This window comes from Takifugu flavidus, chromosome 7 (assembly GCF_003711565.1).
Source record: "Takifugu flavidus isolate HTHZ2018 chromosome 7, ASM371156v2, whole genome shotgun sequence".
NCBI classification, from domain to species: Eukaryota; Metazoa; Chordata; class Actinopteri; order Tetraodontiformes; family Tetraodontidae; genus Takifugu; species Takifugu flavidus.
The window spans coordinates 11232318-11251704 of NC_079526.1; the positions used below are offsets into that span (position 1 = coordinate 11232318).

The 19387-nt window shown below is 52.1% G+C and overlaps 3 protein-coding genes across 13 annotated transcripts; 2 read left to right on the forward strand and 1 right to left on the reverse strand.

Annotated features, from left to right (window-relative positions):
- The first annotated feature begins 12 nt into the window (after positions 1-12).
- LOC130529280 (WD repeat-containing protein 47-like) lies at positions 13-7303 on the forward strand. 4 transcript variants are annotated; one of them, XM_057039325.1, is made up of 17 exons: positions 13-168; positions 636-809; positions 875-958; positions 1046-1130; positions 1209-1517; positions 1589-2028; positions 2330-2426; positions 3058-3230; positions 3305-3538; positions 3643-3718; positions 3810-3967; positions 4041-4210; positions 4295-4465; positions 4593-4724; positions 4798-5016; positions 5093-5260; positions 7164-7303. In XM_057039325.1, exons 2-16 carry the CDS (start codon positions 652-654, stop codon positions 5233-5235), a joined length of 2649 nt encoding a protein of 882 aa, XP_056895305.1. In that variant the 5' UTR covers positions 13-168; positions 636-651; the 3' UTR covers positions 5236-5260; positions 7164-7303. The 4 variants fall into 4 exon arrangements, with proteins under 4 accessions (XP_056895305.1, XP_056895302.1, XP_056895304.1 ...); XM_057039322.1 differs by lacking the exon at positions 7164-7303 and having other exon boundaries at positions 5093-6285; XM_057039324.1 differs by lacking the exon at positions 7164-7303 and having other exon boundaries at positions 21-168; positions 632-809; positions 5093-6285.
- Positions 7304-7490: 187 nt separating this feature from the next.
- On the forward strand, positions 7491-8282 carry lim2.2 (lens intrinsic membrane protein 2.2). The gene is made up of 3 exons (XM_057039337.1): positions 7491-7778; positions 7868-8002; positions 8140-8282. The coding sequence occupies exons 1-3, from the start codon at positions 7664-7666 to the stop codon at positions 8208-8210; spliced, it is 321 nt and encodes a 106-aa protein (XP_056895317.1). The 5' UTR covers positions 7491-7663; the 3' UTR covers positions 8211-8282.
- Positions 8283-8661: 379 nt separating this feature from the next.
- Positions 8662-18136, reverse strand: si:zfos-943e10.1 (GRAM domain-containing protein 2B). 8 transcript variants are annotated; one of them, XM_057039329.1, is made up of 13 exons: positions 17918-18136; positions 12671-12844; positions 12240-12303; positions 12087-12156; positions 11911-12014; positions 11714-11812; positions 11549-11620; positions 11399-11467; positions 11222-11318; positions 11042-11125; positions 10860-10965; positions 10663-10770; positions 8662-10503 (listed from the first exon to the last, which is right to left on the reverse strand). In XM_057039329.1, the coding sequence occupies exons 1-13, from the start codon at positions 18007-18009 to the stop codon at positions 10485-10487; spliced, it is 1158 nt and encodes a 385-aa protein (XP_056895309.1). In that variant the 5' UTR covers positions 18010-18136; the 3' UTR covers positions 8662-10484. The 8 variants fall into 8 exon arrangements, with proteins under 8 accessions (XP_056895309.1, XP_056895308.1, XP_056895310.1 ...); XM_057039328.1 differs by having other exon boundaries at positions 12240-12306; positions 17918-18135; XM_057039330.1 differs by having other exon boundaries at positions 12240-12306; positions 12671-12841; positions 17918-18120.
- Positions 18137-19387: the final 1251 nt, after the last annotated feature.

The window sequence follows — 19387 nt, forward strand, 5'->3', positions numbered from 1 at the left end:
CTTCACGCCCGCGTCCGCATGGCAACCGTGATCTGTGTACGCGAAGGAAAGCGCAAACGACCTTCGTGCTGGCCGGCAACTCCACGCAGAAACGAGCCCTCTGGCTACCCGTAGCGGACTCGGTTGACTCGGGGAGCGCAGGCGGTGAGAAGCGGCGCGGACAGACAGGTGAGCTGGCGCGGAATCCGGGCGGCGCGGCGGCGCGTCCTGCTCAGACCCCCTCGCTGATGTGGTGGCAGCTTGTGCTTGTTTTTGCACGTCTCCCCCCACAACAGACGCCCGTGTGTGCGTGCGTGTGAGCATGCAGACGGTCCTGCTCCCGCCGTGGATGTCAGGTGCGGGCCGCAGACCTGCTGTTGTCTCAGGCGGGGGAGCAGAGATGGATGACGGGTAGAACAGGGCGGTGCCACCGCCTGCTCAGACCTCAGTGGATGGTGCAAGAACGACATCTTAGGTCTCATGAGGCCGCGATTAAATGAAATTCTGCTCTAAATAAATTAAAATTGCTTTAATATGTATGTGCACCGGTGGCCCCTGATGCACATTGTAGTGTCATTGATTAATGTTAAATTGAGGTTCGGGTTGTGATATGAAATAACACTTGTTCAGCTGTCTCTCGTCTGTCTGCAAGCCAGCTGAGCATCTGTAGCCATGACGGCCGAGGAGACGATCAGCGTCAAGGAGGCCGAGGTGATCAAGGTGGTGCTGGACTTCCTGAACTCCAGGAAGCTGCACATCAGCATGCTGGCCCTGGAGAAGGAGAGCGGCATCATCAACGGACTCTACTCAGACGACATGCTCTTCCTCAGGTAAAGGACGGATCTGAGGGATCCTTGTCTGGGCCGAGAGGGCATTTAAAGACTTCTTTTATCAGGCAACTCATCCTGGATGGCGAGTGGGAGGAAGTGATGCAGTTCATTCAGCCTTTGGAGGGAATGGAGAAGTTTGAGAAGAAAAGGTGAGACACCTGGATACAGTCTGACACCTGGTGCAAAATCAGCACAGGGCAAAAGTCTTATATCAATATACAAATGTCCGGTTCCAGGTTCCACTTCATTATAATGAAACAGAAGTTCCTGGAAGCTCTCTGTGTGAATAACGCCATGTCTGCAGCTGAAGACCCTCAGAATGTACGTAACTGCACCCTCACGGCTGCTGAACGTTGAGCTCCGGCCTCCCTCTAACCTCTAACGTTCCATGGACCCCAGCTGGAGCTGTCGATGCAGGAGGCCGTCAAGTGTCTCCACAGCCTGGAGGAGTTCTGTCCGACCAAGGAGGACTACAGCAAGCTGTGCCTCCTCCTGACCCTGCCCCGTCTCACCCACCACGCCGAGTTCAAAGACTGGAATCCCAGTACCGCCCGGGTCCACTGCTTCGAGGAGGCCTGCTCCATGGTGGCCGAATTCATCCCCGCTGACAGGAAGCTGAGTGAGGCGGGCTTCAGGGCCAGCGGGAACCGCCTCTTCCAGCTGCTCATCAAAGGGATCCTCTACGAGTGCTGCGTGGAGTTCTGCCAGGTACAATACCAGCTGAAGCTCTGGGTGTTACCCTCCTGGTCCGTGCAGATCACCCTCTTCTTCTTCTCTAGAGCAAAGCGACCGGCGAGGAGATCACAGAGAGCGAGGTGCTGCTTGGCGTGGATTTGCTTTGCGGGAACGGCTGCGATGAACTGGACCTGTCGCTGCTCTCCTGGCTTCAGAACCTCTCTCCGAGCGCATTCACCTGCGCGTTCCAGCAGAAGACCCTCAGCATCCACGTGGACCGCCTGGTGAAGCCCAGCAAGGCCGGCCACGCCGACCTCCTCACCCCCTTGATCAACCGCCTGTCGCCCTGCCCCACCTCGCCTTACCGGCAGAGGCCCCATTCGGCCGACACCTACATGTCTCGCTCCCTCAACCCGGCTCTGGACGGGCTGTCTCACGGTCTGGCGGCTCAAGATAAGAGAGGGACGGAGGCCAGCGCAAAAGCCGCACTCAGTCGGAGTCTGGTGGAGAACAATGTGCACGAGCAGGAGGATTCACCTGAGAGGTGAGAGCAAAAGCTTGAGCACAGGTTTAAAGTTTGTCATCACACAAAGTCCAAAAGTCTAATGTCACAATCATATAAATAAATCTGTGAGAACAGATTCTATATAACCTGGTCAACGACTCTCTGGCTCCACCTGCTGGTTGAAATCAGTGTGTGCAGATGGCCCAAAATTGATGATCGCCATCTGCTGTGTGTTTTTATTGAATGCTTAGCCACATTAAATACAGTGTATCGACTTTTGCTTTCTTCATCTCAGTCTGCGTTGCAGTAATTATGTAGTGACAAAGTTTAATGTCTATAGGAAACACCCACAAGTGCTGGCGGGACCCAACACCACACGGACACCTTTGACCCCTGGAAAAGACGGAGGACCCCCCAGCAGCGCAGAAACAAATGAGGTGCACAAAAAGAAATGGACGAATAGAAAGAAAATATTACTACAGATTTCAAAGATTAGACCACATTCCCCCTGAACTCCTGAACCATGTCCCCTTTCCATCATTGCTATATAAATCCTTCTCTGGCTCTCCACCACACCTGTCCGTGTCACCCTAGCTCCGTTTCAACCCCCCCTCCCGGCCAAACAGGCTGTGGGTCACGGCCACAGGAGACAGATAATCTCTTTTGATGTGCGGTCACACCCAGGATGGCCCGCTGCTCCCATCATCACTCACTTTTATGCATCCCGAATTCCATCCAGCCTCTGTGTGTGTGTGTGTGTGTGTGTGTGTTTGAGAAAGAGAGAGAGAAGTGATAGAGAAAGAGAGAAGCAGGGGTCGGGAAGACGTTGGGGACTTGCTGATCTACTGTGGTCCTTGAAAACTTTTTATGGGTGGAATGATGGAGTTGCTGGCCTTGGAAGTTGAAGAGTTGTCAGTAGAGGGCGAGTGTGCGAGTGTGTGTGTGTGTGTGTGTGTTTGGAGTCATGTTTAATCGGCTGCATGAATTAAATATTACCTGAAGCGGTTGCAGTAGTCCAAGCCAGGCCGGGCTAATTGATTCCGTTGGCCGTCCTCTTCGTGCACCCAGCGCCCCGACACCACGGAGCACATCCAGGAGTACCACAGGCAGCGCCTCCGCGTGCAGCAGCATCTGGAGCAGAAGCAGCAGCAGAAGCAGCTTTACCAGCAGATGCTCCTGGAGGGAGGGGTGAAGCCCCAGGATGGAACCCAGAACAACCTGACGGAGGCTTTCCTCAACAGGTGAGGAGACCCCAGCCGGGGGGGGGGGGGCTGCAGCCGCGTCCCTGTACGGACTAAAGGAGGTGTTCTGTTAGATCCATTCAGAAGCTGGAGGAGATGAACGTGGGCTTGGACCCCAGAGGAGACGAGGCCATGGTGCAGCTGGCTCGGGCCGGGAACGCCGCCGTCGGGACAGCTGACACCTGCCACACCCCGGACCCCGGACCGCCGAGAGACAAGCCGGGCAGGGTGGTCAGCAGCACCCCCTTCACGACCGGATGTCACGACTTACCCCCCCTCAGCGAGTCCCCAATTCCTGCCAGTCAGTGGTGAGAATCTGTAGGGAACAACTTTTAATAAATGGGAGGATTGTTATTAATGTGTGTGTGTGTGTGTGTGTGTGTGTGTGTGTGTGTGTGTGTGTGTGTGTTAGTGCTGACCATATCAGGGGGTCTCGTTCACAAGCACAAGATGATTCTGGCTCCTCAGTCACGAGAAATGTCCAGCCGGTCTGTTGAACCGTCACCGCTATTGTGTCCATAAACGTCTTGTGACCCCTGTTTCATGTTCACGTCTTCGGGTTTTTCCGGTCGTCTTCAGTCGGGAAAGCCCAGATCGCCGTTCGTGCGGGTGCACCAGCTGGAGGACACGCAGGCGGTGCGTGCCGTGGCCTTCCACCCCTCTGGAGCGCTTTACGCCGTGGGCTCCAACTCCAAAACCCTGAGAGTCTGCGCCTACCCGGAGACGCTGAGCCCTAGGTGGGGATCGCGCGTCGGTGCCTTCCCGTGCACACGTTCGCCTCGCTTATTCTGCCTGTTTTGGTTCCATCAGCGCTCCCGGGACCACCAAGCAGCCGGCGGTTCGCTTCAGGAGGAACAAACACCACAAGGGCTCCATCTACTGCGTGGCCTGGAGCCCCTGCGGGCAGCTGCTGGCCACCGGCTCCAATGACAAATTTGTCAAGGTCCTGCCCTTCAGCGCCGACACCTGCAACGCCACCGGTACGCTGGGCGCCTCCCCGCCTCGCTGCTCCAGCTCCAGAACTTCTCAGACACACTGGTTTGATTTGTGTTTTCTGACCGAAGGGCCTGACCTGGAGTTCAGCATGCATGACGGCACCATCAGGGACCTGGCCTTCATGGAGGGCCCCGAGAGCGGGGGGTCCATCTTGATCAGTGCGGGCGCCGGAGACTGCAACATCTACACCACAGACTGCCAGCGAGGGCAGGGGCTCCACGCGCTGAGCGGCCACACTGGTACGACCCGAGCCCCGGTGTTCCGAGCCGAGCCCCGGTGTTCCGACCCGAGCCCCGGTGTTCCGAGCCGAGCCCCGGTGTTCCGAGCCGAGCGGCTGTTCTCCGTTAACCGACTGCGTTCCAACAGGCCACATCCTGACTGTGTTCACCTGGGGAGGGTGGATGATCGCGTCTGGCTCCCAGGACAAGACGGTCCGGTTCTGGGACCTGCGAGTGCCCAGCTGCGTCCGAGTCGTGGGCACGTCTCTGCACGGCTCAGGTGAGTGACGGGACCGACCCCTGGATCCTCACGTGCGTTGAAAAATCCCCGTTTTGTGGCCCCTCTCGCACAGGAAGCGCGGTGGCCTCGGTGGCGGTGGACCCCAGCGGCCGCTTGCTGGCCACGGGTCAGGAGGACAGCACCTGCATGCTGTACGACATTAAGGGGGGGCGTATTGTGCAGACGTACTGCCCCCACGGTAGCGACATCCGATCGGTGCGCTTCTCCCCCGGAGCCCATCATCTCCTCACTGGCTCGTACGACAACAAGATCGTCGTCAGCGACCTTCAAGGTAAAAAAAAAAAAAAAAAAAAAAGCTGTAAATCCACAACAAAACACGTCGGTCATACACCTGTTCTTAACCGCAGGTGACCTCACGAAGCCCCTCCCACAGACAGTGGCAGGAGAGCACTGGGATAAGGTGATCCAGTGTCGATGGCACCCCCACGATCAGACCTTCCTCTCCTCCTCCGCCGATCGGACCGTCGTGCTCTGGGGCGCTAAAGGCTAAGAGACGCCGCTCGTTCCACTGCTGGGTACTCACAAACCACTGATCTGGGATTTTAGCTAGGCCAAAATAGCATCTGCATAACTGCCACTGGGACCATCCACGTAACCTAGGAAATAACTGAGGGGGTGGAGCTTATGCTCCTGCCGCACTCTGCCACCAGGGGGCAGCGAGCGAGGCCGCTGCCTCCTCTGTCATCAGATGATCTGTGTTTTTGTCTTCAACCGTTTGGAGCTGCAGCAAATCGGTGTTTTCACGTGTGCGGCGTCAGCGGAGACCAACGCGAACATTTTCAAACGCTTGAGAAGAAGAAGCGTTGCATTTGAATATTTTTAATGTTTGTGCTTCTGTTTAGAACTGATGTGAGCTTCCGTGCCTGTTTCTTTGTTTAGGTCTTGTAAATAGAACATGAAGATTAGAGATCCACTGCGGTGGGAGTGTAAATATGACTGACAGGTGTGGAGAGCCATGACTGAGTTCACTGCAAGCACACCTCATGGTCTTTCTTTCCTTTTTCATGATAAATATCTATATTTTGGTCAGGTTGACAGTAAAGACGGCAAAAACTTGTTGGTTCTAAAGGACGCGCTGCTCTAGAAAGCACCTGCGTTTGGAGTTTTCATGTCATAACGTGCCTTTTGTAGTGTTTATAGAGAATTTCTGGATGCATTAACTGCCTGCACTTTATTTTTGGTATATTTCGTGGATATTGTCACCGTAAAACCGAGGCTAAATTCAGTGGTCACGTTGCACGAAGAAGCACAAAGGTCGAGTCCCTGAACGCATCGTTTTAACACGCAGGTTTCCAGTGGCAACGCGGAGTTTAATCTCAGAATGATGTTACCCTGCACAAAAATGACCAAAATACAGAAGCCTGAAGAACAAAAGATCTGAAATCTATGCAGAAAGTGGAGGGAGACGTATCAGTGTTCCGTTTTACGCCGCAACCTGGCAAAATTCCCGTCGCCAGTTCAACCACCGCTGGTCACACTGGTGAAACGATGCGTTTAAGTTCCAATTGCAAGTTAAATAAAGCTACAACGTGCCATCGCATCTGTGTCCTTTCTTGACCGGTTTGAATTAAATTTGACATCATGGCTGAAACAAATGTCATATACAATGAGACAGTGAGAGATGGAAAAAGAGATGGGTAATAGTGGGCTGGAGGCGGGGGGGTTAGTAAAACTCACATGTTGCACTGGATCTTTCCCTCTTTTGTGATGTGGACAATGCGGGTCAGGGGTTGGGGGCTTAAAAGGACAGTAGAACTGTTAGAGGCAGCAGAGCCCCGCAGAGACACCAGCCGATCCACAGGTACCAGAAAACCCGCACGCGGGTGATGCAAAATGTGCTTTTAATTGTGTTAAACGACTAACAAGCCGCTTCGGAGAACAAGTGGACACGGAAAAGGGAGGTTTGGAGACATCTCTGCAGCCGCTCCTCCCCATTTGGGAGTTTGCTGGCTCGGATCGGATTCGATTCTGTTTTTTGGGGGTGTTTTTCCTCCCTGAAAGTTAAAGGCAGAGAGTGACGGGCCGGCTGACTGGCTCCGTGACAGCAACACTGCTGACAGCTCAGTTGCTCGGTGTTGGGCAGCTTTGATTGTGGTGCACAGCGGGGAATTAGAGACCAACAAAGGCCCCCGAACTGCCTGATGGGCAAGCTTATTGTCCTCCAGAGGTTTGGCTCCGCTGCATGGCTGTCACCTAACAACATGGAGATTAAAGCACTTTCTTATGGACTTTCAGCGGCGACAAAGGGGACAGAAGAGAGCTGATTCCTGGCGTTTGGTCACTTTTAAACAGGAATTCTAAGAAAGAGTCGCTCACTGCGCTGTTGGCTGATGCACCCTGATCACTTTATTTCTGATCATCCATGACGATCGATTGATCCACTCAGTGAAGGTTTGACCCGTTTTGTGTCCCGTCCAGTTGCTGAATGCTCAGGAGGTCCGAGCTCCCCACGGCTTCTCCGCGATGCTCTACACTTTGGCAGGAGGGGGCACCCTCTGCGGCGTGGCTGCCCTGGTGCTTCTCATCGTTTCCACGGCAACGGACTTCTGGATGCAGTACCGGTACTCGGGCAGCTCCGCCAACCAGGGGCTCTGGAGGTTCTGCATCAACCACAAGTGCCACGCTCACACCATAACTGTCGGTGAGTGGAGAAACGATCAACTGCAGCCGGAAATAAGGAAACTGGTTCCAAAAATGTTTTAAAAAAAAAAAAAAAAAAATAGGATATTTGAAAGCAGTTATCGAGAACAGGCATCGAATCATTAAACGCAAAATTATTGACATAAACCGATGTGAGCGGGCACCGTTGCGCATGCGCAAGGAGCGGAGGCCCGTTTTGGTGAGCGTGACCGCGTGTTTGGCGTTTGTGCTCCTCATCTCTGTCGTGTCCAGCCTTCTGGGACGCCACCCGGGCCTTCATGCTGCTGGCGGTGCTGAGCTGCTTCGCCGGCGTGGTGCTCGGCCTGAGCGCCTTCACCAACGGCACCAAGAACAGGAGGGTGCGCACAGGTGGCATCGCCCTGCTCCTGTCAGGTAACACACCTGGCGCACCGTCATCAGCAACCGAGACGGCTGCGTCATCAGTTTTAGGATCACTGATGATCCTTTCTCCTCCTTTCTAGGTTTTCTCGCCCTTCTGGCGCTGGCGATCTACACCGGGGTGACCGTCACTTTTTTTGGAAAACGCTTCTTGGACTGGCGCTTTTCTTGGTCTTACATTATTGGCTGGGTGGCCATCATATTGGCTTTCGCAGCAGGTATTTCTTTCTTTATTTTAAAAAATGATCAATTTCCCGAAAAATGTTGCATTCAAGTGCTGGGTGTAATTGGGGCTTTTCAAAGGGGGGGGGGGGGGGGGGGGGGACTCGGAATGAGTTTAACAACTGTCTTGCAGGTGTTTTCCAGCTGTGCGCGTACCAGCGGACGACTGCAGAACCCGCTCCTTCAAACAGCCCAGACAGCTGAACGAGGAGCGCAGGAACCAAGAGCTGCTACTGAATGCAGAATAAATCAATCAATAAATAGAATCACAGTTAATGGATGTGTTTCTTTAAAAAAAGAAATTAACCACCATGACACGGAAGCGACAAACGCTTTCATTTACGAGATTCAAGCCAATGAATTAACAAAAATCTGAATATCTATATGTTAAACAATGTCTTCCCGTTTGTAACCAAGAGTGGCCACTAGATGGAGCCGATGCGCCACAATTAAATTCGAGCACCTTTGAGCTAAATGTTTAAATCGTTACCAATAAAGTACGTATATGCAATTAATTTTATAACTAGCTTATAGCCTAAAATTAAGATGCAAATTAAGTAACACCCTGAAAATTTATTTGTGTTAATAATTGGGGGTATTTCTTAGGGTCTGAACTTGCGAAGGTTTTATTGAGAAAGTCCAAGTGGCCAAACTGTTACTTCAACATTGGATTTATTTTGAACAATAGCAAAGTCCTCTCACAGAGATGACTTTGTCACAGAGTGCAAATAAATATAGGACAATAGCAGAATTAAGGACAATAACAATCGATACAAAATTATTTACAACACTTTGAATAGTGCAAACCCACACGAATACTGCCCTCATCATTTAGATTCTGCTATGACAGTGGGTGTGTGCTGCCCCCTGCTGGGGCGCTATGAGAACTGACACTACAGCGCGTCAACGAAAACTTTCAACGTCTTCTTGTGATTCTGGAAACTGGATGCAGCAAAATTAAACCCAACGATCAGGTCTAGAGTGGAACCGTTGGATGTAGATATGCTTATCAGGTCATTTTTTTTTTTTAAAAAGGATTCTGAAATGCAAATGAGTGAAGTCAGATGGACCATGACTGAAACAAAGGGGGCTTCTGGGAAACCAACGGGGCCCAAACGTACAACCTGCAATGCAGAACATTGGACTTTGAAATGACGACAACTTAATACCGCATGGCGGGTCAGCACCCATCACCCCTGAGTGAAGACATTAAAAGAAATCTTTAGCACCACCGGAACCCAAACAACTCCAGCTTTGCCATTTAACCCCCGAAACGGGTTCTCGGACCGCGTCAGGCACCTCACATTCTCTTTTTAAAGTGCGCTCTTTCTCGAGTTTCATCCATCAAATATTTTAGCCCACACTTATTCTTTCCCACAAACATTAAGCTCCTATTAAAAAAAAAAAAAAAAAAAATCAGACACATAAGGAAAACTTTATATTTTCTTATAAATTCTTGCATACTGAAATTTCGGGACCGCTAGTTCAGAACCTGACTTGGACCTGATGTTCTCCTTTGGCGAGAAGAACGAGCATCAGGCAAGTGTGGCACGTACATAAATATTAAACACACATTATTGGTGCTACAGTACTTGAACTGAAATTTCTGGAAGGGTCAGTTGGCCTGTCAGAGAGGAACATCGGCCGTTAGCAGGTGCGGCGCCGGATCGCACGTCACGCCTGCACCGAGTCTCAAATCTACCCTTTAAAAAAGCCATAAAAAACACACAACACGTCTCCGAGGCAACATGCTTCCGACCTAGTGTACTACGCTTTTGTGCATTGATGGCGCTGGGAAACGCCCCCCCCCCAAAGCATGAAACTGGCATATTGCAACCATTGAGAGAAAGAACAAGAAAATCGAGGCGGTCGGATCCGACACGTTTTAGCCGCCGTCGTCATTTCGACTCAAAGAGCCTCAGCGGTGAAAAGGACAGACGGGCCGGTGCAGGCCCCAGAGATCAGAGAGGAAAGAGAGAATCTGTGCGCTCGTGCAAAAGACGTGCCCCGTGTGCATCTTTGGCTGTGCGTCGCACTGCGTCTGGTGTTGAGGTATAATCAGAAGCGCTAAAGCAGGCTGATGCTGGTTGGTGGAGCCCTGTTCAGAGCGCATGCTCAGGGAGGAGAGTGTGTCCCAGGGACGGGGGACAGCGACACCAGCGCGGGTCACGTACATTAGAGCCAGGTGGCTTTGGTTTCAAAGAGACGAGACGCTGCAGCCAGGCAGCGTGTGTGTGTGCGTGCGCGTTTTTGGCGTCGCTCCGTGCGAAACCGCGTAGGAAGTAGAGCCCTTCGAGTTAACGTGTCGTCTCTGAAATTGCACAGGTTGGCTCTTTGTCCTCTGGCCAACAGAAGAGGCCGAGCCGGGTGCGCGGTATTCCGGGGACGGGACTGTTCTCCCGCTGCGTTCTGGCGGAAAAAGGCCCGATCCTTCCTCCGGGCAGGAGTCAGCCCATCTCTGCTTCCGTCCCCCCGCTGCTATGTGTCTTGGTGGCACCTGCGGGCAAAGAGCAGGAGAGACGCAGCTGAGCGGCGGCTAACGAAAACAAACCAAACCCTGTTTGGCAGCGATGATGCAATTAAACGACATTCGCATTCTCGCCACCGCCGTTGAGGGTGTGTCTGAAACACGGCATTATGGGAAAAGAGCTTTTACCCGCTCTGTAAGGTGAACTCGGGTAGAGCCCCCAGCAACGTCAACTGCTCCTCCAGGGCTACGATGCGTAACCCGATGTAGCCAGAAGACAAGAGCAGCAGCACAACCCTGAAACAGATCAGCAGATTAGCACGCGGGGAGATAACGTGATGGATTAAAGGGCAGGAAGGCGAGGACAGGACGCGGCCGCAACTCACAGGATCAAGTAAATGAAGAGTAAAGTGTTGAGGGTGCTGGCCTCTCTCTGAACCAGCAGGGATTTGGCCTTTTCCGTCACATTCCAAACCCACGATCCACTGGACCCTGGGGGAGCAAGCGGAGACGCTGTGAGGACGCGTCCACGGACCCTTCGACCGCCGCGTCTTTTTGGGCTCCTTACCTGATACCGACAGCTCCTCCGAGGACGAGGTGTCGCTCCGCTGCGCGGGGAAGCTCCTAAAAGCCGAGCCGTTGGCATTGGACACTGCAGGAGGGACGGGACGAGACGGGGACGGGGCGTTAGCGCGCTACTACTGCGAATTAAGGAGGTGGGTTAGAAACAACCGGCGTGACCTCTGACCTCTGTGTGCTTTTTGCAGAGGCTGGTGCTGCGAAGACTGCGACTCGGAGCCGTCGAACTGGTCCACGCTGTCGTCCAGACTGGACAGGCTGGTGTTCTGTGGGGACACGGACAGAATGACGTCACCCCGTGCGAGCGGGTCGAACCCTCTGCTACATACTGTCGGGGGACTCGTACCACGAGTTTGCTTTTGTCGAAGCTGTTCTCAGGGGAGGAGAAGACGGGGCTGCTGTTGGTGCTGCGGTCCTGCAGGGACAATTTCATGAATGAGCATGCTGCACGGGAGCGTCGGGGACATGTCGCCGCGGCGACGGGCGCGTAACTCACCTCTATCTGCGGACATAACGAGCGCAGCAGCTGGAAGCAGTTCTCTCTGTTCCGCAGCGACATAAACAGGAACTAAACAATCAAAAGGGAGTCAGAAGAAATTAGCCACGGCGGCTAACGGGCAACCAGAAGCAGCCTGCGGTTGCTCGGCAACGCCAAACTCACCTTGTCTCCGTTGGAGGTGCGGATGGACAAGGCGTTGGGGACCAGCAGCGCCGTGTTCTGCTTCTTCACGATGTGGATGGAACAAAGTGAAATAACGACCTGCAGGGGGCAACGGGAAGATGTAGGCCAGGTCAAAGGTCAGCTGGGTCAAAGATGGAGGCGGCGCCTCAATCGCAGCACGCGAAGCCTCAGTTTACCTTCGTGTCCTTGAGCAAAACGGAGGAGTAGAAGCAGGCGTGGGCCTCGGTGACGTAGAGCCGGCCGTGGTAGGGCACCTCCTTCTGCAGGGCGCACACGTACGCTGAGGGAAGAGAAGGACGCTTAGTTTCACGCCGCCGCCCGCAGAAATCAGCCGCTCCGCCGCTCAACTTACAGTGTATCAACTCTTCTTTGCCGATGTCGGGAAACAGCTGCTGGAACGTTTTCTGGTGCTTGATGAAACTCTAAAAAGAGACGACACAGCGGAAGAGTCAGACGTGGCGAGAAGCAGGAGCCCGGCGGGCGGCGGGCGGCGAGGACGACTCACGCTATTGGTGCCGGTGCTCTCGCTCCTCTCCAAGCTTCTGCTGTCCACTTCGAACGTCTGAGACCTGCTGGAAGTAAACAAGAACAAACAGCCGTCACTTTAAAAGCGTGTCTCCTAATGGAAGAGAGCGCTTCCATCTAAACACCGGAACCCCGACCCGGGCGTCCAGCTGCTCGCTGGTGAACTCAGCACTAAATTTGGCTGCAGTCAGACTCATGGGAACGAAAAAGAATGGGTGGTCACATGACTCATCTCATGCCACGGAGGTCACGCTGTGCGGCGATTCTTTTCGAGGGCCGCTGCAGACGTGCTCCTCCAGCGTGTGGAAATGTGCCATCATGTGCGAGTCACAACACAGCAGCTGGGGCGCGAGTCGGGTCTTGTGACGTTCAGCAGCCGCGGCTGAAACAGCTCTGTTCTAGACGTCCTACCTGACGGCCACTTGTCTGGTGAGGGTTTTCTGCTGCTGCTGCTGGAGCTCCAGCTGGGCCGCCTCCAGGCTCAGAGATTTCCTCGTCTCCGCTGTCTTGACGCTGCCATTGCTGCTCCTGCTTTTCTTCACCTTGGCTGGCAGCCCGCCACCGCCGCTTTCCACAGGGTAGCTGCTGGAGAACCCAGAGAGGGAAAGGGGGGGACACGTTAAAAAAAAAAAAAGAAAGACATAACGTTGTCCAGGGCTTGCTCTGATCCGACCGGTCCGGTCCGGTCTCGGCGGACTGATGGGAAACGGGAGCGTTTCCAGTAAGCCGACCTACATCTCGCCTGCATTCCTGCCCGTCAAACTGACAACGCCATTTGTCTACAGCCACATTTGTAAAACAAACTCTGCCCTCATTCAAAAGCCGTTTAAAAGAAAACAAACCTGCCACTAAAGACAACAAACAACAACACAACCCACTAAAGAAGAAAGCCGACCATCTGAGCGAGGCAGAATCAAGCTCACCTGGTAACTTTAAACCGCTTCGATGAGCGCAGACTCATGTACCTACTGACGGTAGGCATTTCCCTCCGAGGTGGGGGGGCCCAAACCCAAACTCTGTTATCTGAAGTCTGAAATCCACCTGAGCAAAACGCGACGCAGGAAGCTGCCAGCCGGCCGGACCTCTAAAGAGACTTGGTCAAGTCCTCCCTCCCATCCTGTCAGAAGAAAACGCTTCCTGTTGCTGCTGCACAACTCTGCCAGGGAAAGAGGAAGCTGCTGCGCGTTGAATGGTGTGACACTCCGTAGCGAGTGACGTCAAGCTCCAGACCACGCCCCCGGAGGCAAACAAGCGTGACACACACACACACACACAGGCAGAGACTTGTTAGAAAAAAGAAAAACAAAGCAGGGATGTGTGAAAATCTTCCACTCAGAGCTCGTCTCCACGTCAGGACAGTGTCCTCAGGACCCGCTGAGACGTCTCTCAGGTGTCCAGTCAGGCTGACTTATGGGAAATTACACACACACACACACACCCGCGTTATATGATCTGGTGCTCTTTGTTCACTCTCACTTTGTTCTATTAGCGTTGCGTTAGATTGACCTCATCTGGGAGATTTGACTTTCACAAACGCGCTGACGCAACATCTTTCATAATCAATGACCTCTCGGCCTGCTGATAAAACTTTACGTATAGAGCAATATAGGTGCGACCCGTTTCCTGGTGACTTCCTGCACAGCAGGTTTCACCCTTCACAAGGTCGCGCCGAAGCCACTTCCTGTTCTTTACAGAGGAATAGTTAATGAAACGGTTGAGATTTTCCCACGCAGGCTGGAACTTTCAGTAATTGGTACCTGGAAACGTCTGTGCTGCACCAGCGACCGACCCAGACACTAATTACACCAGAAAGTCCTCCGTCATTTATGGCCGGGGAATCGATATAACGATGCTGAAACACAGCTGAAAAAGTGAGAGGGAGAAAAACGGCCGATGTTTAAGGACGGTTTAAAAAAAAAAATCCTCATAAATGTTTACGGTGTGGAGAACAAAAGCGGCCGCCTATGACGCTGCTGCGTTTACAGCGGGAGGAGGACTGCCGGGAACAGACGTTTATTGGCCGTGCGGAGACCTTGACCTTTGACACGTTTCCACATTCAGCATCGTATCACAACATCTGACGGGAAGCCAGATGAGAAATGTCTGAAAAGGGGTCAAAAACAGGCCCCCCGAGGCCACGCTGGCATCACAATCTGCTAATACGGCCGCATACGATGTTTTCTCCTTTACTGATTAACGCGACGCGCGTCCTTATCTCCCCCAGATCTGGATATAACTGGATTACCTAAGCAGGGTCTGGTGATCGTGAGCTTTGATCCGTCACCACTCTGCAGCTTCATAATTTATAACTTTTATAAGAGGATCAGGTGACAATTGGAGAGAAAGTAGCTTTTAACAGACTGGCCCCTCCACAGGGTGGCGAGAAACTATTTAAGAGCGTTCTCCAAACACCGGGCGCTCTGTATGAAAAGCAGAAACGGGCTATTTCTCTTACCTCCCCTGATCCCGGGGCCGGTGAGCCTCGCTAGCTCCAGCGTTCTCCCTGTTTAACAACTCCTTCCCTTTCTCCATGATCAAAATTTCATCCTCCGCCGCCTGGATGATGCCTTCGCTGGCCGCTGCAGCCGTCAAGCTGAGCTTTTGTAGCCGCGTCTGACCGCCAGCCGTCTTGGACGGGGTGTAAAGGTCTGTTTTACTGCCTGGGTTCCACGTCCGGATGAGCTAAAGGTAAAGATAGTGCCTGAAGTGCAGCAGGAATGCGGGTGAGAACAAGGAGAGGAAATAATGGCTGGCTGGGGTTCGGAGGGGGGGGGGGGGGCTGTTGGAGCCTGGAAGGCCCTCCCAGGCTTTGTTCACCCTTTTTGCGTTTAAATGCTACAACAGCTGGGGGTAACCAGTGGAAACGCGGGGGGAAAGGGTTACACTGCCAGGTCACTCTGACTGGAGGAGAAGCAACAATGGCCTATTGTCATTAAAAACCAGGGGACGGCTTTTAAAGTTGACGGCACAATACCCATGACAACTGTTGTGTTCAGGGTCTTTGTGCTTGGTGTAAATGGGCCCATCGCAGCCGAATGTTTGCGTTAGACTGGGAGTAGGGGAAGCTGTGGATAAAAGCTTAAACAGTCGATACGTTGGCGCTGCGGGCGCTACGTGCAGCTTGTTTCATCAGCTGAGAGATCATCAACTCTTTCTGTGCGCGTGACGTCACCACACCAGCCGCTGTGCCAGATATAGACCTGCAGTCACAAGTCCTGCGTGGTTCTAACCCCCGTCACAGGAACCGGGTCACATGAACACACAACCATTGCTGAAGCTAGCCAAAATCATTCGTTTATGGGGGGGGGGGGGTCCTCCCACTAGCTTAAATTTCCTGGAGTTATGATGGATTTATTTGGTGCCCTGAGGCGACGTCAGCAAGACTGAAGTCTTCCGAAGTCTTAAGAGCGTACGCCTGCTACAATCTCCATCCCATTACCTCGCAGGAGGGTCCCACCCTCTAGAGCGGAATATTTCTTTGTCAAGTTGACGTATTTTTGTGTAAATCAGACTGGTGGAGAAGTTAGAATCCTAAACAACCACAAACACAGACGAGGGAGGCTAACCCACATTTTAATGGCTAGACTGTGCAGGATTATGCCTTTATATGTGTGTCAGCATGAAGAGAGCGGTCCAAAAAGGAGGGCTCTGTGCCCCACTCACCGCCAGGACTCGATCGGCATGTGTGGAACACTGTGTGTGTGTGTGTGTGTGTGTGTGTGTGTGTGTGTGTGTGTGTGTGTGTTAGCAAATGAGACTGTGTGTGCCTGAGTGGTGGGTCATGTGGCCTGGTGAGCGCAGCAGCTCCCTCCACTTCCTCTGCGCCCGCTGAAAGAGTTTTTTCTTCGAAGCGACCGGGCAAAGTGAAGCCGAGAGAGGCCGATCCGGTCTGACAAAGACAGGAAAACTCTCGCCTGACTCAGACAGCGTTCGGTTCAGTCGAAAGTAGGACAAGCCAAAAGACAGGATAACCGCAACTGAGGTTATAGTCGGAGTGTTTAACTCTGGGTTCCACGCGCGGCTTCCTGTCCAGAGAGCTCCCACTCACCAGGATATCAAACGTTAGCATGCTATTCAACCAGAACACTGACATGCTTTACGTCACACATTAAGATAAGATTGCAAACAACCGCTCGGGGCAAATGAAACCGAAATATTTCCTGGCATTTGTCCCGGTGAAAGCGCCGTGAAGCCGTGCAACCTTTGACCGGGCTGCGTGACAAGGCCAGAGGTGCGGTCGATAACGCCGACCTGCGACAGCCACCGCGGGCAGCGGTTCAGCAGGGGACGCTTGTTTAGTGGCGCTGCACACGTGCTTCTCTAAATCTCATATTTTAAACATGACATTCCGGGCCCACAACAGCAAATTTCCCCCGTCCGGGAACCTCATCCTGGATCCAACAGAACGCCTGCGGAGCTGCCCCGCCCAGACTATTCCAGGAAGCTTTATCTCAACAAACCGTCCAGCAATACCAGGTTCTTCTCTACTTAAATACACACGCCGCGTGAAACGGTGAATTAGCTTCTCCGTGAAGCAATGTCCATATGGAACATGCACCCCCTTGGACGACAGCTGTATTTATAGACTCAGCACTCACCAAGGACCTCCTATCTCATGTGTCTGTTGTGGAAAGAGCTAATCTCCTCACATACCATAATACAGCTATACTGATAACAACAAGGCCACGGGCAATTAGCGGGGGCTCTCAGCTGCTGTCTAAGGGGAGGAAAATGAAACAAAAAGCTCAAAGGATGAAGAGTACCCACTGTGAACATCTCTATAACACTGTATCACCTGTGGTCAAATGGTGGGGGCTAAAAATAGAGTCTTCTGAGAAAACTGATGCTGTGCCAAAGGGTTTCACTGAGGCCAGAGGGAGGACCTGCAGACTGACTTAATGTGGTGCTTCAGGCCCTGGATTCCCAAAGCCAAGATCATCCATGATAATGAGAGGAATTGTGCACAGGCCGGATCAGAAGTGGCCCTTAGCATTCTAAAACAGGTAAAAGCCAAAGAATCGAGACGTATGTAGCAAGCACTGCATTTAAATAGACAACCCGTGAAAAGAATCCCCTGATATGTGGCCCACTCTGGGGTTAATTCCAATTTTGGCAAGATGTGCGATGAAGGCAGCTCATGTGTCATCGTGTTAAATCGATTATATCAAACGCGGACGTCATCAGCAGCCTGGTCAATGACTACATCCGCCAACGACGTAACAAGTTTAATGAAACAAAAAGAGCCTTAAAATGGCAGTGACACCCACAGCAAACGTCATCTGAAGATGCAGTGGCTTTATTCTGAGACCTTCGCCGTTTGGATCTCCATTATAAATGCTTCTAGAGTTAAATATTGCTCAGCGTTAGCTAAAGTGCCTTTCAATGGCATCATCACATGACGTACGGACGGGTAGCATGCTAAGACTAGCTTTCAATTGAAAGACGCTTTCTACCATTGCACACATTTAAAAAATGAAAGCGCAATATACACCCCCACGTATTTATGTCAGTCTTTGGGTTCACAAATTGCATTAATGTAAATGCAACCCAGTTACCGGAAAGAGGGTGAAAAGATCGCAGTGCTAACCATTAGCATCCACCCTGTTGATGATGCTCGCCGGCAGATAGCGTCTGTGCTAGGCACACTCATTCCCTCACCTCTCCTTCATGAAGTGCTTGATCCTGATAACGGCCTTCTCGTCGATCTTCCTGAGGAAGGTTTTCAACCTCTCCCTCTTGTTTTCAAGCATCCTTCCCTCAGCCAGAGTCGTCGGCTCCTGAAGAAACGACGCTCCACGCCAAACTCCGTCGTTCTTGTGTAGCCTCGGCTTTGGACCCCTTCTCCCCTCCTTACCACATCCCGACGCCTGATTAAGATAATGAGCCCAAATCGGACCAAGTCTCTCAGCCAATCAGCGCTGAGAACAACGCGATGAAAAACCGTCATGTCAGACAAGCTGGCCAATAGGAAGGAAGCAGTTGGCCCACCGCGACCGCCCATTACCTAATATGGCACTGGGGTGGTCCCTTTAAAAACCAATACAACCTTGTGCACCTTGTTATTGTTGCTTTACAAGGGCTTTTAATCAATAATTAACGCGTAAGATAAACGTGTAGTATATGTACAAAACAAGGATTTAGTAAGACCCCCACAGCATTTATTTGTGCCACGTCATACTGTGTATTTAGCAGAAAATGACAGAAAAAAATTCTATTGGGTGTGGCAATACAGTTTGGGCCTGTATTTTGCATGCTAATACTATAGATTTGCACAGAAAGTTTCCTTAGGCCATGTCCCCAATACATTTATCCATTTGCACACCAGTATAAAATGTATGCGGGCACCCTTCAGTAGGAAATGAGACTCAAAATGAGGAAGGCAGCAACTGCATTTCTGGTGTTCACACAAGGGAGGTGAAGCTCGTTGCCTGCCCGTTTGGGGTTTTTACATGAATGCAAACTTGTGACAAATATGCAACAACGGGCAAAGACTTAACACCCACACCCCCCCACCCCCCACACACACCTCCTACAAACAACGTGTGGCTCAAGCTCAAACAGAAGAGGACGCAGGGCCAAAGTTTAGCTTGGAAAGAGTCACATTGTAGTCACGCTGATGCCCGACTGCTGCACCCTTTAGGATGTAAAAATGGAAGTTTCAGATTGTTTGAGTCACTTTTTAAACTCCATAAAGAAAGAAAACATGTCACAGGCCACTGTTATTGTCTTTGACCTCTTTTGATGGTTTGAACGAGTGTGACAACTATTCTACTTTTCAACTGTTATAGTTTTATAGCCAGGCCCAGCTGTTTCTACAGCCTGTTTATCGTCGCTGTCCTGCTGCTTTCAAGCGAAAGCTTTGGGAGAGAACAAAGAATGACGCAGCAAACACACCAGCCTCCACAAAATCTGCACAGCAAGATCCATGTTTTCCTATCTCCTTCTGGGAGGAAACAAGAGCAGATGAAGAGGTGGAAATCACGCTTTGTGAGGGAACCCGTGACGCGAGGAGGGGGTGACGCGGCGGCGTAGGCCGTAACGCGTGTCTCTCAATTGATTCATCAGTGTGGCGGTTGAATAAGCCAAGAACGCGGGGAAAGACCGCTCACAAAGGCCAGAGTTTGTGGA